The sequence below is a fragment of the Mus caroli genome, chromosome 14 (genome assembly GCF_900094665.2).
Source record: "Mus caroli chromosome 14, CAROLI_EIJ_v1.1, whole genome shotgun sequence".
In the NCBI taxonomy this organism is placed as follows: Eukaryota; Metazoa; Chordata; class Mammalia; order Rodentia; family Muridae; genus Mus; species Mus caroli.
Genome location: NC_034583.1, coordinates 45,706,807 through 45,720,865, shown reverse-complemented (window position 1 = coordinate 45,720,865; position 14,059 = coordinate 45,706,807). Strand labels below are relative to the sequence as shown.

General features: G+C 41.5%; 1 protein-coding gene across 1 annotated transcript; it reads left to right on the top strand.

Moving 5' to 3' along the window:
• Window positions 1–1,401: 1,401 nt before the first annotated feature.
• LOC110309952 (olfactory receptor 49) lies at window positions 1,402–2,421 on the top strand. The gene has a single exon (XM_021182696.1). It carries the CDS (start codon window positions 1,428–1,430, stop codon window positions 2,367–2,369), a length of 942 nt encoding a protein of 313 aa, XP_021038355.1. The 5' UTR covers window positions 1,402–1,427; the 3' UTR covers window positions 2,370–2,421.
• The last annotated feature ends 11,638 nt before the right edge of the window (window positions 2,422–14,059 follow it).

The following is a 14,059-nucleotide window of genomic DNA, read 5'->3' as shown; positions in this document are numbered from 1 at the left end:
TTCTTCTTCTTCTTCTCCTTCTTCTCCTTCTCCTTCTCCTTCTCTTTCCTATTATTATTATTATTATTATTATTATTATTATTATTATTATTATATTATTTGTTGAAGAGCAACTGTGGCAGTCAGGGGACCACTATGTGCACTTGATTCTGTCTTTTCATGAGTTCCAGGGATGAAACTATGGTTGTCAGTTTTGTATAACAAGTGCTGTATTCACTGAGCCATCTGACCAGCCCACAGATAATATTTTTATAACTTTTACACATTTGAAAAAAATATATAGTCCCCTAATGTCTTAGTCAGGGTTTCTATTCCTGCACAAACATCATGGCCAAGAAACACGTTGGGGAGGAAACGGTTTATTCGGCTTACACTTCCATACTGCTGTTCATCACCAAGGGAAGTCAGGACTGGAACTCAAGCAGGTTAGAAGGCAGGAGCTGATGCAGAGGCTATGGAGAGATGTTCTTTACTGGCTTGCTTCCTCTGGCTTGCTCAGCCTGCTCTCTTATAGAACCAAGACTACTAGCCCAGAGATGGTCCCACCCACAAGGGGCCTTTCCCCCTTGATCAATAATTGAGAAAATGACTTACAGCTGGATCTCATGGAGGCATTTCCTCAACTGAAGCTCCTTTCTCTGTGATAACTCCAGCTGTGTCAAGTTGACACAAAACTAGCCAGAACACCTAAATATACTATACTTTTTGTTATGTTATTTTTACACTATTAGCCTACTAATTTTGGTAATAAAGAAAGGTCCCATATTCAACCCAGGACTATGTATTGGCTATTATTTGTTTTAGTTTTGCAAGAAGTACCATGGGTATTGTTTGATTTTGTTTTAAGTTCTGGTAGCTGGAATTCAAATGCAGTAACACTATTTTCAACAAAAATGCCTTCGATAGAAAGCTTTGTAAGCTTTTCATCCATGATGCTGATGAAAACTTTTGATTCACAGGACACAGAATTTGCAAAGAGAAAAGTTTTCATTAATTTAGGAGTGTGTATACAACTTTTAAATGAATATTGGAAAAACATGATCTGATCTAAAATAATAATAAAAAAAATCCTAGCAGAAAAAAATAGTAATTGAGGAAAATACGTAATAAAAAAATATTAAAAATTTAAAAAAAAAAGAAAAAAAATAGGTTACATACAAAGTTGTTTAAAATCCTTTTGGGTAGGAAATTACCCCGAATGTTGTAAAATGATGTTAAAGTTTATGATCTGCTGTTGACTCAGAGAGACATCTTACTCACCAGCCTGAGGAACAGGATGGCAAGGAGATGAAGCATCTAAAGGACTCCGCCAGCTGAAAGTGTAGTACTCATTCCTCTGTATCTTCAGCTTTGTGTTGTCCTCAGGGCTCACAGGCTCTGATGCTCAGCAGGGTACATGACCATCCCCAGCAGAGGTGGGAGGAGCCATGGCGAACAGCACCCCTGTTACTGAGTTCATTTTGCTGGGGCTGTCAGATGCCTGTGAGCTGCAGATGCTCATCTTCCTGGGCTTCCTCCTGACCTACTTCCTTATCCTGCTGGGAAACTTCCTCATCATCTTCATCACCCTTGCGGACAGGCGCCTTCACACCCCCATGTACTACTTCCTCCGCAACTTTGCCGTGCTGGAGATCTGGTTCACCTCTGTCATCTTCCCCAAGATGCTAACCAACATCATCACAGGACATAAGACCATCTCCCTACTAGGTTGTTTCCTCCAAACATTCTTGTATTTCTTCCTTGGCACCACCGAGTTCTTTCTACTCGCAGTGATGTCCTTTGACAGGTATGTGGCCATTTGTAACCCTTTGCGTTATGCCACCATTATGAGCAAAAGAGTCTGTGTCCAGCTTGTGTTTTGCTCATGGATGTCAGGATTGCTTCTCATCATAGTTCCCAGTTCTATTATATTTCAGCAGCCATTCTGTGGCCCAAACATCATTAATCATTTCTTCTGTGACAACTTTCCACTTATGGAACTCATATGTGCAGATACCAGCCTGGTAGAGTTCCTGGGTTTTGTTATTGCCAATTTCAGCCTCCTGGGCACTCTGGCTGTGACTGCCACCTGCTATGGCCACATTCTCTATACCATTCTGCACATTCCTTCAGCCAAGGAGAGGAAGAAAGCCTTCTCAACTTGCTCCTCTCATATTATTGTGGTGTCTCTCTTCTACGGCAGCTGTATCTTCATGTATGTCCGGTCTGGCAAGAATGGACAGGGGGAGGATCATAACAAGGTGGTGGCATTACTCAACACTGTAGTGACACCTACACTCAACCCCTTCATCTACACTCTGAGAAACAAGCAGGTGAAGCAGGTATTTAGGGAGCACATAAGCAAGTTCCAAAAGTTCAGCCAGACATGAAGAAAACACCATTGCAAACTTGCCTGACTCTCTGCTAATGAAACTCGCAATGGTAGCCGGTGATGTTCTCCTCGAAGGAAGCTTTGTGTGATATGCTCTAATGTAGTGTAGTTTCTGACACATATCATAAGCATCCATTCCATCTTGTACAGAGAAGACACAAATTCCAATATACCAGTACTCTGTGTGTTAAGTCTTGATGTTTCAGATCCTACCTGTATATGAATTCTATAATCTCCCCTTTCTTAAATGCTGAGAATAAACTTGGTCCTTCTTTGCTGGTTCTCTTCAAAGTTGATAAAAGTATGCCCAAAGGATATAGTCATTGATAGACCAAAGAAGTATTATGTACAGGAGAATTGACAAAATAGTAAAAAATAAACATGGACTAAACAATATTGTAAGAGCTTCCTTTTTTTTTCAGATTTCCAATATTAAAGACAAACTGTCTAATAAGACAAAAATATATATTCTCTTGGCTGAGGAGAGAGTTTAGTGGGTCAAGTGCATGCTGCCCAAGCTTCAGGGCCTAACATTAGATCCTCAGCATCCATATAACAGCTGGACAATGGCTGCTAGTGTGTAAACCCAGTGGGAGGAGCTGGTGGTATGGACCCAGGCAGGTCCTTGCCCAGCCATTCTATGAATCGGGGAGCACCAGAGTAAGTGGAAGAAAAACCAATGTGGGGAGTGATAGAGGAAGACAGTTACCACTTGTCCCATGTGAACAGACATGTGCACACCTGGAAATACACATGTACATATACTAAATTCATGAAATAAAAATGTAATGTTTAATAAATACGTAGTTTTGTGTGCCCTATGAAAAGCATTTAGTAGATTAAATCTGGGCTTAACATTCAGTACCAGAAAACAACAACAACAACAACAACAACAACAACAACAACAACAACAACAGCAACAGCAACAGCAACAAGAAAATGTTTAAATATATCTCTTAAGTAAATCAGAATTAAGAAATAAACCAGAGACAACTCACACATTGAAAGCCAGAAAACATAATTCTAAAAAATCTACCTGTCAAAGAAAATATTGGAAGGAAATTGAAAAATACTTTCAAGTTTGAAAACATTTCAAAGGAAAGCGAAAATGTAAGAAAAATTGTGGACTGTAACACAGTCAGTGCTTATAAAAATTTATAGCATTGAATATGTTGTCAGTTGCAATGAAACTAACAAGATCAACAAGATAGGTGATATATATGTGGTTATGTTTATGTTTCTGTATATGGAGACAGCTCTGGAACAGGCTGAGACTAAAATGTCTGTACACAGCCAATAACACTTATTTGGTACAAAATTTTCATGACTTGTTATTACATAGCATCCTTTAAGTTGGCATGAATGGAAATTTATACTGTAGCTTGATTTTATGATCAAACTAACCTATGAAGAAAGGCAGTCATCTTTCTTTATTGATCTTCATTAACCAATCTGTACACCCTGTATGCTCCATAAATGTCTTTACAGAACTATATGTTGCTTTTAAGTTTTATATACCGCAGGATGAAAGAAGAGAAAGACAAGATTCACACTTCGGGATGCTGAGATTCTGGGACCTTCCATTCCAGCCCCTTGCTTGATTATACTGTAACTACATCAAAGCTGTTTTTTCTAAAGTCTTGCTTCCAGAGCTTTTCCAGAACAGCTAGCTTGCCTATCCAGCTTTTCAGACTGTCATAGTCAGGATGTCAGCTAAGCAATGAACTTTCTCAGCACATAGTGACTGGAAGGCAAATAATGCCAGCTAGCCCTCCTTTGACAAAACCAATTTTTTTATTTCCCTCTGGGGACCCAGAAGGGAATTCTTCACTCTAATTCAGCTAGAAGCAGACAAAAGATCATCGTCCCAGTCCCTTAGGTAGGGGTGGATGGATCTGTTTATTTTATAAACTATAATATGTTGTCATTTTAAGGAATAGTCTATAAATGTTGTAGCTTTGGACAGGGAGGAAACAGACTCAGGGATTTCTACCTTTCCTTTCCTCTTCTCTTTCCTTCCTTCTTAGGTAAAGGAAAGAGGGGTGGAAGGGTAAAGGGAGGATATCATAGAAATAATCATAGAAATAATCGAAATAGTAATAATCATAGAAATTAGAGGAATAGACAAATAGGGATAGGTTATCAAATTTACTCTTAGGCAAAACATTGTTTAGCCATATCTTACATTGGTAGAAATCTTTATAATTAATGTAAATTGAAGTTGTAACTTTACATTGGTATAGAATTTATAGATTGATGCAGATTTAAGGTTTTCATTGATGTGAATTTCTTATATTGATACAAAATTTAAAATATTGTTGCTCTTTGATAGATATTGTACCTATACATCTCATCTAAGAATACAAAGCTTAACTCAGTCCTTCTAATAACTGCCATTACAAGCTATTTAGGATGATTAAGTAACACAAATTAAGGGCTAGATCGTACACTCATGATTGTCTTAGATTCTGATTTAATTATAATAAAGTGCTTTTAGGTTACTCAACTAGAAATGACTAAGACTAGTTAAGGTTGAACAGTTCAGATTACTTTACATAGATAGATAGTCTTCAAAGGCATCAGAAGTCCCAGAAGATGACATTTAAGGCCATTTCATTATTAAAGATCATTTGACTAAAGACCTGTCTGCTCCTGACAGCACCCCCTTTTTTGGTTCAAAGAAGAAGTTGAGCATCAGTGGAGTTGCTCCAGTTGTGGTGAGATAGCCACTGGGCAAGAATTACCTTGTAGCCGTCAGTGGCCACGGGTTACTGGGTTCCTGAAAGGAAAGCCGAAGATGAATGGGAAGAATGGTGAGAGAAATAACAAGCCAAGACAAAGTTCTCTCATCAAGCCTCAATATTTACTTTTGAGTCTGAACTTAAAAAGGGGGGAAACCCATCCCCCACTTTGTCAGGATCTCGTTGCTTTGTCAGGATCTTGTTCCTTCATCAGGATCTCCTCGGGACAATTCCCAGTAACCGGGAAAAATCAAATCCTTAGAAGCTTATAATTAATCAGTCAGATTTATATATCGATAAATTCTCAATTCACAAGATGCCCACACAATAATTTCAGAGCCAATTGATAATGATACAAGTTGTCCACCTAGATTAGACAAGTTATCCTAATTATTTTATCCCTATATGGTAGTATAGCTACCTGTGGCTATTTAAAGCCACAGGGAATCTGAATCGCCCTTCATTTTCCTTCTCCTCCTCTTCTCCTCTATTGCTCCCTGTCTCTGCAACTCTTAGCTCCGCCTTTCTTTCCCTGTCCAATAACAGGCTTCTTGTTGTATAAATAATTAAATTAATTGGACAGGAAAAATCCTGCTACACATACAATTCTTCTTGTATTAATTTTTAATTAGAACTAGAATTCAATGAAAATGAAGGCAAAACATACCCAAACTTATGAAAACAGTGCTTAGAGGAAAGTTCATAGGACTAAGTACCCTCATAAAGAAATTGGATTATTTAGTGTTGTGGTGGTCTGAATGGGACTGACCACCACATGCTTTGTCACTGGGGAATGGAGCTGTTTGAGGATTAGAAGGTGGAGCCTTGTTGAAGGAGGTGGTCATTTGGGGTGAGGGGGCTTGAGGTTTCAGAAGCCCAGGACAGACCCAGTTTCTTGTTCTAAACCTGATCTTGGGGATCAGATACGAGCTCTCGGTTACTACTCCAGTGCCGTACTTGTCTGTCTGTGGCTACGCTCTCCACCATGATGATAATGGACTAACCTCCTGAAACTGTAAGCCAGCCCCAATTAAATGCTTTTCTTTATAAGAGTTGTGGTCATTGTGTCTTCACAGCAATAGAACAGTGACTAAGACAACCATGTACCCTTATTTTGGTCATTTTTTTTTAAAGCTCAGCATACTTATTTTGAGATTCAACTATGTTGCATGTAATGATAATTCCAGACTAACAATTTTTAAATATAACCTAATTGACTTTGTTTGGCATCTTTCATTTTTCTTTTCTTTTCTTTCTTTCTTTCTTTTTCCTTAAGATTTATTTATTTATTTATTTATTTATTTATTTATTTATTTATTTATTTAATGCATGTGAGTACACCAGAAGAGGGCATTGGATCCCATTACAGATGGTGTGAGCCACCATGTGGTTGCTGGGAATTGAACTCAGGACCTCTGGACAAGCAGTCAATGCTCTTAACTGCTAAGACATCTCTCCAGCCCGATTTCTAGCTCTTTTCCAGTAAATTGTAATGCCTGATTTCTTTCACTGTCTACACCGGAGGCATTTCGTCTGAATGAGTAACATTCTTACTAAAATCAAAGCCCAAGGTGGCTCAATGATTTCCTAGGATATTGCAACACTGGTGGAGGCTAATCTAACTCAGCTATATGTCAAAAATCATTCCTTAGAGGCACTTATAATAAACAATATTGAAGGAAAGCACATAGATCCATTCACCGACTAACACGAGGACCAGTTTGGAGCATTTGTGCTATGGATGCCAAGGCTCTAGGAGACTAAGTTTCTGTGAAACTTTTTGCCTCAGAACTGCGCCCAAGCTTTTGGGCCTGTCACAAAGCAGTTTCCACTGGAGTGGGTGTGGCAACCATGATCAAGTATGCTTCATCCCAGGGATGAGAGAGTGATTCAATATATGAAAATCCATCAATATAATCAACTATATAAACAAACTGAAAGAAAAAGCCCACATGATCATCCCATTACATGCCAAAACAGCCTTTGACAAAATCCAGCACCCATTCATGTTAAAGGTCTTGGAGAGATGCATATCTAAGCACAATTAAAGCAGTATATAATAAGCCAATAGCCAGCATCAAATTAAATGGAGGGAAACTTAAAGCAATTTTACTAAAATTAGGGAGAAGACAAGGCTGTCCACTCTTTCCCTATCTCTTCAATATAGTACTTGAAGTTCTAGCTAGAAAGGTAAGATAACTAAAGGAGATAAGGGGATACAAATTGGAAAGGAAGTCAAAGTATCACTATTTTGTAGATGATGCCATAGCATACCTAAGTGACCCCCAAAATTCAGTAAAGTGGCTGGATACAAATTAACTCAAAGAAATCAGTAGCCATCCTTTATACAAACAATAAATGGGCTGAGAAAGAAGTTAGGGAGACAATTCCCTTCACAATAGCCACAAATAATATAAACTGTCTTGGACAGGAAGACCAACAGAGTCAATTAACCTGGATCCTTGGGGGCTCCCAGAGACTGAACCAACCACTGAACAAAGAGCGAGCATGGGCTGGACCTAAGCCCCCTGCACACATAGAAGATGAGCAACTTGGTCTCCAGCAACAGGAGCAGGGGGCTCTCCCTGAATCTGTTGCCTGCCTGCCTGCCTGCCCGCCTGCCCTCCTGCCTGCTTGTGGATCTCATTCCCCTAAATGGGCCACCTCAACTGGGGTCTGTGGCAGAGGTTGTGCCAAGTCCTGCTGTCACCTGATGTACTGTTGGTAGGGAATGGGGATTGTTGATGGTGGGATGGGAGTGGGGGATAGCAGGGGGAGAGTTACCTAAAGGAAGGGGCTCTCCCTTTTCAAAGGAGAAGGGGAGGGAAGAATGGAGGGAGGTACTGGGAGGAGAGGAAGAGCTAATATTGGGATGTAAAGTGAATAAATTAAAAGAAAAAAGAACACAAACAGGCTTTTAAGGGATCATAATAAAATTTAAAAAATAAGATTAGAGAAAAAGAATTTTTAATTAGAACTATGTTTTGGATGTTCATTCCATTATTTAAGCTTTCTGGACATCTGACTATTCTATAATAAAAATTGGGGAAAATTAAATCTACTTTTATAATTACAAAGAAGATTGGGGATTACTATGGAAGTGGTGAAAAGAACCGGTCATGAGACAGAAGCATGGTGCCTGCTGGAGTTACAGGTTGACAGTCACAACACCACTGTCTCTCTGGTGAGCAGCAGAGAGGATTAGCTATGCGACAGCACTTATTTAGCTCAGATCTAACAAGCAATGTCTGTAGGAGACCATGAAGCACTTTATTGTTCTAATATCTCTTCTGTCTAGTATGCTGGGAAGTACCTGAGAACTGTGGGTGTCCCTTTGACAGAGAGGAGAAGAAACAAGATGATTCCACAGACAGACCTGGGTTCTGCTGGAGCTCACCAAACGCCTGTCATTAGCTGAGTGCTGCTAAGCAGAGATGCGGATCAATTCTGTCAGCCATGGACTCAATGGCCCCTCAGGCCCCCTTGGTGGACTAGCCCTTGCTTTCCTTCTCCATCAGAACCAAGAGCACAAGGCAGAGGGTCCCTGTCATTCACAGAGCCCAGGCCATTAATTGGGGCTGGGGGTGGGAAGATGAAGAATTCAATACCAAATTGGCACTTATAAAAAGCAGGGGATTTTCTAAGGAAAATAGCCTTTATGCCACTGGTCAGCCAAACTTCCATGATAGTGTAAATTAACTCATATATACAGAATGATATTGAGGATATTTGAAAAATAGTAATAATAAAAGAAAATCAGATTGCTGGGCTGGAGAGATCGCTCTATGGTTAAGAGCACTGGCTGCTCTTCCAGAGGACTTGGGCTCAATTCCCAACATCTACCTGGGAGCTCACCTGCAAGCTAAACATCAATGCATCATCACCACCACCACCATCATCATCACCACCACCACCATCATCATCATCATCATTATAGAGAATATTTGAGCTAGTGGATAGTTTCTAGAGTGTCAAATATGTGACTCAGGCTCTGGATTCTGATCTTAGCAATAACAAGGTTTCCATGGTGAGCAGCCTCACCTCCTGAGCCACCCTGTCTCTGCTCAGGGCTTTCTTTTGTTTCTGTGATTTTTGTTTTGTTTTGGGGGTGATTTGTTTTTTGTTTTGTTTTGTTTTTAAGACAAGGTCTCTCTACATAGCTCTCGCTAATCCTACTTACTATGCACACTGGTTCTGGCCGAATATGTGGCAGAGGATGGCTTTGTTGGGCATCAGAGGGAGGAGTAGCTCTTGGGCCTGAGGGTATTCGATGCTCCAGTGTGGGGAATGCCAGGGCGGGAAGACGGGAGTGGGTGGGTAGGTGAGGGAGCACCCTCATAGAGGCAGGGGGAGAAGGGGGTAGGGTAGGGGGTTTCCAAAGAGGAGACCTGGAAAGGGGAAAATGGAAATGTAAATCAAGAAAATATCTAATTAAAAAATTTTTTTAAATATGACATCTACGGGGGGGGATAAAAATTCTTATAACAGTTTTGTTTGTTTCATGTAAAAAAGAAGAAGAAGAAGAAGAAGAAGAAGAAGAAGAAGAAGAAGAAGAAGAAGAAGAAGAAGAAGAAGAAGAAGAAGAAGAAGAAGAAAAGGCCAAGGTTGTAACTCAGAAGTAGTTTGCCATTTCCACAAGGTCTGGGCACAATCCCTAACCCAGAGAAAGGTCAGGCTGGACAACATGGCAAGGTCTTAGAAAAGAGAGAGAAGAGAGAGATTAGGAAGGAGGGGAAGGGAGGGGAACGAAAGAGTTCCTTGTCACTGGTTATACAGCTTTGGGATTCAGCGCCTAGGTCTCACCAGGAGATTGGGATTACAACACCTCTCATAGAGGTCTTTTTAGATGATGAAATAACACATGCCAAACACTTGGAGTGGCACATAGTAAGTGGTCATAGATGCAGTCTAGTATTGTTTAACACTAGTATTGAACTGTGTCTTCTTTGACAAGCTCAATGCCTTTTTTTCTTCCGGCAGCTCAGCTTTCTTAATAGGAATATTTGAGATCTCAGGGCTGCAAAGCAGCTGTTTAAGATTGAACTTCTCTAAGTCCTCCCCACTCCCCACAAGGAAATTTCTAAGTTCTGTGGGGCTTCCTGCTTCCATCGACCCATCAATATATTAAATTGTTATGTGAAAGAAGTCTGACTTTTTTTTATTTCTGATGGTGAGGAACAGTTGGTTCACACTGTGGAGAAGGCCTGCAAGTCTCTCTTGTGCCTCTTTCTTTTCTCTTGTGTCTTTGAGTATAATAATATTTTTCTGTTGCTGTGATCAAACACCGTGAGACTCATAGCAGGCAACTTATAGAAGAATGTTCATTAGATCACGTGGTTCCAGAGGGATAAGGGTCCAGCATAATGGGTAAGCATGGCAGCTCCAGCGGGATACTGAGTTCACATCCCTTACTGCAAGCGCACAGCAGAGAGGGAACTAGGAGAAGGTTGATGAGGCCTTAAGGTTTCAATGTGACACACTTCCTCCAGCAAGGCCACATCTGCTAATCCTTTCCAAAATAGCATTGGCAATTGGAACCAAATGTTCAAAAATGTGAGCCTATGAGGGTAAGGAGATGCACTGAGTTCAATACCTTGCAGTCCTAGGGACGCCTAGATCAAAACAGTAGCTTCTTAGGAGCTGGTGGGGTAGCTCAACGATTAAGAGCACTTGCTTTTACAGAGAACCTGGGTTCAGTGTCCTGTACCCCCTCTACAGCTCACAACCATCTGCAACTCCAATTCTAGGTGATCTGATACTGTTTTCTGGGGGTGCTGTATGGTCATGGTGCATAGACATACACACAGACAGACAGACATGCAGACATACTGACACAGACACAGAGTCAGATTCACAAGACGGTCTTCAGGCAGGCACTAGGCAGACTCATGCAGACAGACACCCCGGAAGGAAAACACAAGAGGGCACAAAGCAGAGAGTTCAAATCTGGACTCACTCTTGGCTATATGACTTGGTTAAATAGTTTTAAATTTATTTTTCTTAATGTGACACTGATCCATCATCGGTGGCTCAGAGTTAATCACTAATGTGTTTAATCCATGCAGCAAGCAAGCAGCTGCGTCTGGCAGGGAGGAGGGCTTTAAAGAAGGAGTGAGGATGCCCCAAATCCAGAAGGAGCAGCCTTAGATTCTGGCCACCATCCAATCAGAACACAAGAGACTAAATAAATAAACAAACAAATAAAATGAGTAAAAGCAAAATAAAACAAAAGGGAAAGTTGCACCGTTCAGAAAGATGGACAGACCTAGCTAAACCTGCCCAGTGTGTAGGTTGCTGCTCTAGTAGGGAGGAAGCCTGAAGGAAATTACAGCACCTCACTAGCATTAGTGGGGTGGTTACTTCACCCATCCTTTTAGCGGGGCTCCAGGTGAAGGTGCCTTGTCAGGGCAGTCCTGCCTTCCTGAGAGGTAGTCTCTTAGCCAAGTCATTGAATCTGTCCATCTTAATGTTAGGTTTCTACCCAGGCCAGAGTTTCTAGTGTCTTTTTTTTTTTTTTTTTTCCCGAGACAGGGTTTCTCCGTATAGCCCGACTGTCCTGGAACTCACCCTGTAGACCAGGCTGGCCTAGAACACAGAAATCTGCCTGCCTCTGCCTCCCAAGTGCTGGGATTAAAGGCGTGGGCCACCCCACCCCACCCCACCCCACCCCACCCCCTCGGCGAGTTTCTAGTGTCTTGACTAGAAGTTGCTACTTCAACAAAAGTTCTTCCACCTCTGGGTGAAGTTGTGGGTGCTCTCTTATGGCTCAAAATTAATTGTGATAACAAGACCCCAGCCATTTCTAAACCGCTTGGTTGCTAAATGTGTTCAGATTGGAAGTTCCCAGTTCCTTGGTGATTGAAGGCTCTATGTTTAGCATGGGAAGTTTGCTCTTTTCTTCCAGTTGTTGAACATAGTAAGTTTGGATAGCTTTAATAAAAGTTCATAATGAACTTCATTGAAGGAGAGAAAGGAAAATGTCAGGTCACTTCTAAGTGCTGGGCCAGTGAAGTTACAGGCAAGGGCAGAGCCCTGTGTAACCTGTGGCTATGAGGAACTAGGTGCCCACCACTGACTGGGAGCTGGTCTGCCTGCTCCAGGTGGCTCACAATCCACTCTCATTGAGATTTCTCTGTTCTCCCTCACCTCTGGGAAGGCTACATACAACACGCTTGTCCCAGGGCCTGAGCCCTCATCTCTTTAGATGAGGGTTCTTGTCTCTCTTACACAGAAAGGCCCTCCCTGTTGGTAATTTCTGGTCTTCTTACTGTTGTCTTCTTTGGTCCAAAGCAGCACCTCATCTCATTTGCATATTACTATTTGTTTACCTTCTTTTCCAGAGGAAAAAAAATTGACCGCAGAGACATCCGACCCCATCAAGGCCTCATAACATACTTTCTTTTGCCATCGCTAGTATTCGTTATGGCTAGTACTAAAAATACTTAAGTTTTGTTGATCTGGTTGTAAAAGCTAGAGCCTCGGAGATGCGCGCTGTCTGAGCACTGGTGAGAGTGAGCTCCTTCATGCCTCTGCGCTCAGCGGTACATCTTCTTTCCTGAGTTTCATAGTCACGTGCCCTTTGCACAGAGATAAATATTTTCCTATGCGACTCCTTCCTCCTTTCTCTCCCAGCTCCCCCTTCTTCTCCTTTATTCTTTATTTTTGTCTCTCTCACTCCTTCCCTCCCCACTCTTTCGTTCCCCTCCTTCCTAATCTCTCTCTTCTCTCTCTTTTCTAAGACCTTGCCATGTTGTCCAGCCTGACCTTTCTCTGGGTTAGGGATTGTGCCCAGACCTTGTGGATGTGGCAAACTACTTCTGAGTTACAACCTTGGCCTTTTCTTCTTCTTCTTCTTTTTTTTTTATAATGGAAACTTTTTTTTTACATGAAACAAACAAAACTGTTATAAGAATTTTTATCCTTTCCCCCCCGTAGATGTCATATTAAAAAAAATTTTTAAATTAGATATTTTCTTTATTTACATTTCCATTTTCCCCTTTCCAGGTCTCCTCTTTGGAAACCCCCTACCCTACCCCCTTCTCCCCCTGCCTCTATGAGGGTGCTCCCTCACCTACCCATCCACCCCCGTCTTCCCGCCCTGGCATTCCCCACACTGGAGCATCGAATACCCTCAGGCCCAAGAGCTACTCCTCCCTCTGATGCCCAACAAAGCCATCCTCTGCCACATATTCAGCCAGAACCAGTGTACATAGTAAGTAGGATTAGCCAGAGCTATGTAGAGAGACCTTGTCTTAAAAACAAAAAAACAAAACAAAACAGAAAACAAACAAATTACCCCCAAAACAAAACAAAAATCACAGAAACAAAAGAAAGCCCTGAGCAGAGACAGGGTGGCTCAGGAGGTGAGGCTGCTCACCATGGAAACTTGACCACCTGAGTTGGATCCTTGGAGTGCAAGGGAATGCAGAAGGGGAGAACCAATTCCACAGGTGTCCTCGGATGTCCACATGCACAATGAGCATTTGTGCGCACACATACAATGTGTACACACATCGTGTACATACATACATATATACATACATACACAATAACAAATAGAATTTTAAAAAAGGGTGATTTTCCTTGGAAAATGTTGAAATCTGGTTTTCAGGAATTAGACTCACAATGGGGACATCTTACCTTTCCTCACTAAGTCATGTTGTCAGCCCTCTGGTCTAGGGTTGTTTTTTTTCTTAGAATGAACACGTACTTTGACGGGTGAGGTAGCTCTGTGTGTACAAGCACTTACCACTGCAAACTGATCCAAATTTGATCCCTGGAACCCACAAAAGGGAGAGCCAACCTCACAGTTGTCCATGGACGTTCACATGTGTGCTGCATGGCACATGACTCCCCCCCCCCCATACATACTCTCTTAAGAGAATAGACGCACTCTTTATACAGCCGTGAATCTATGTGCGCAGATTGACGACAACCTCCTCACATG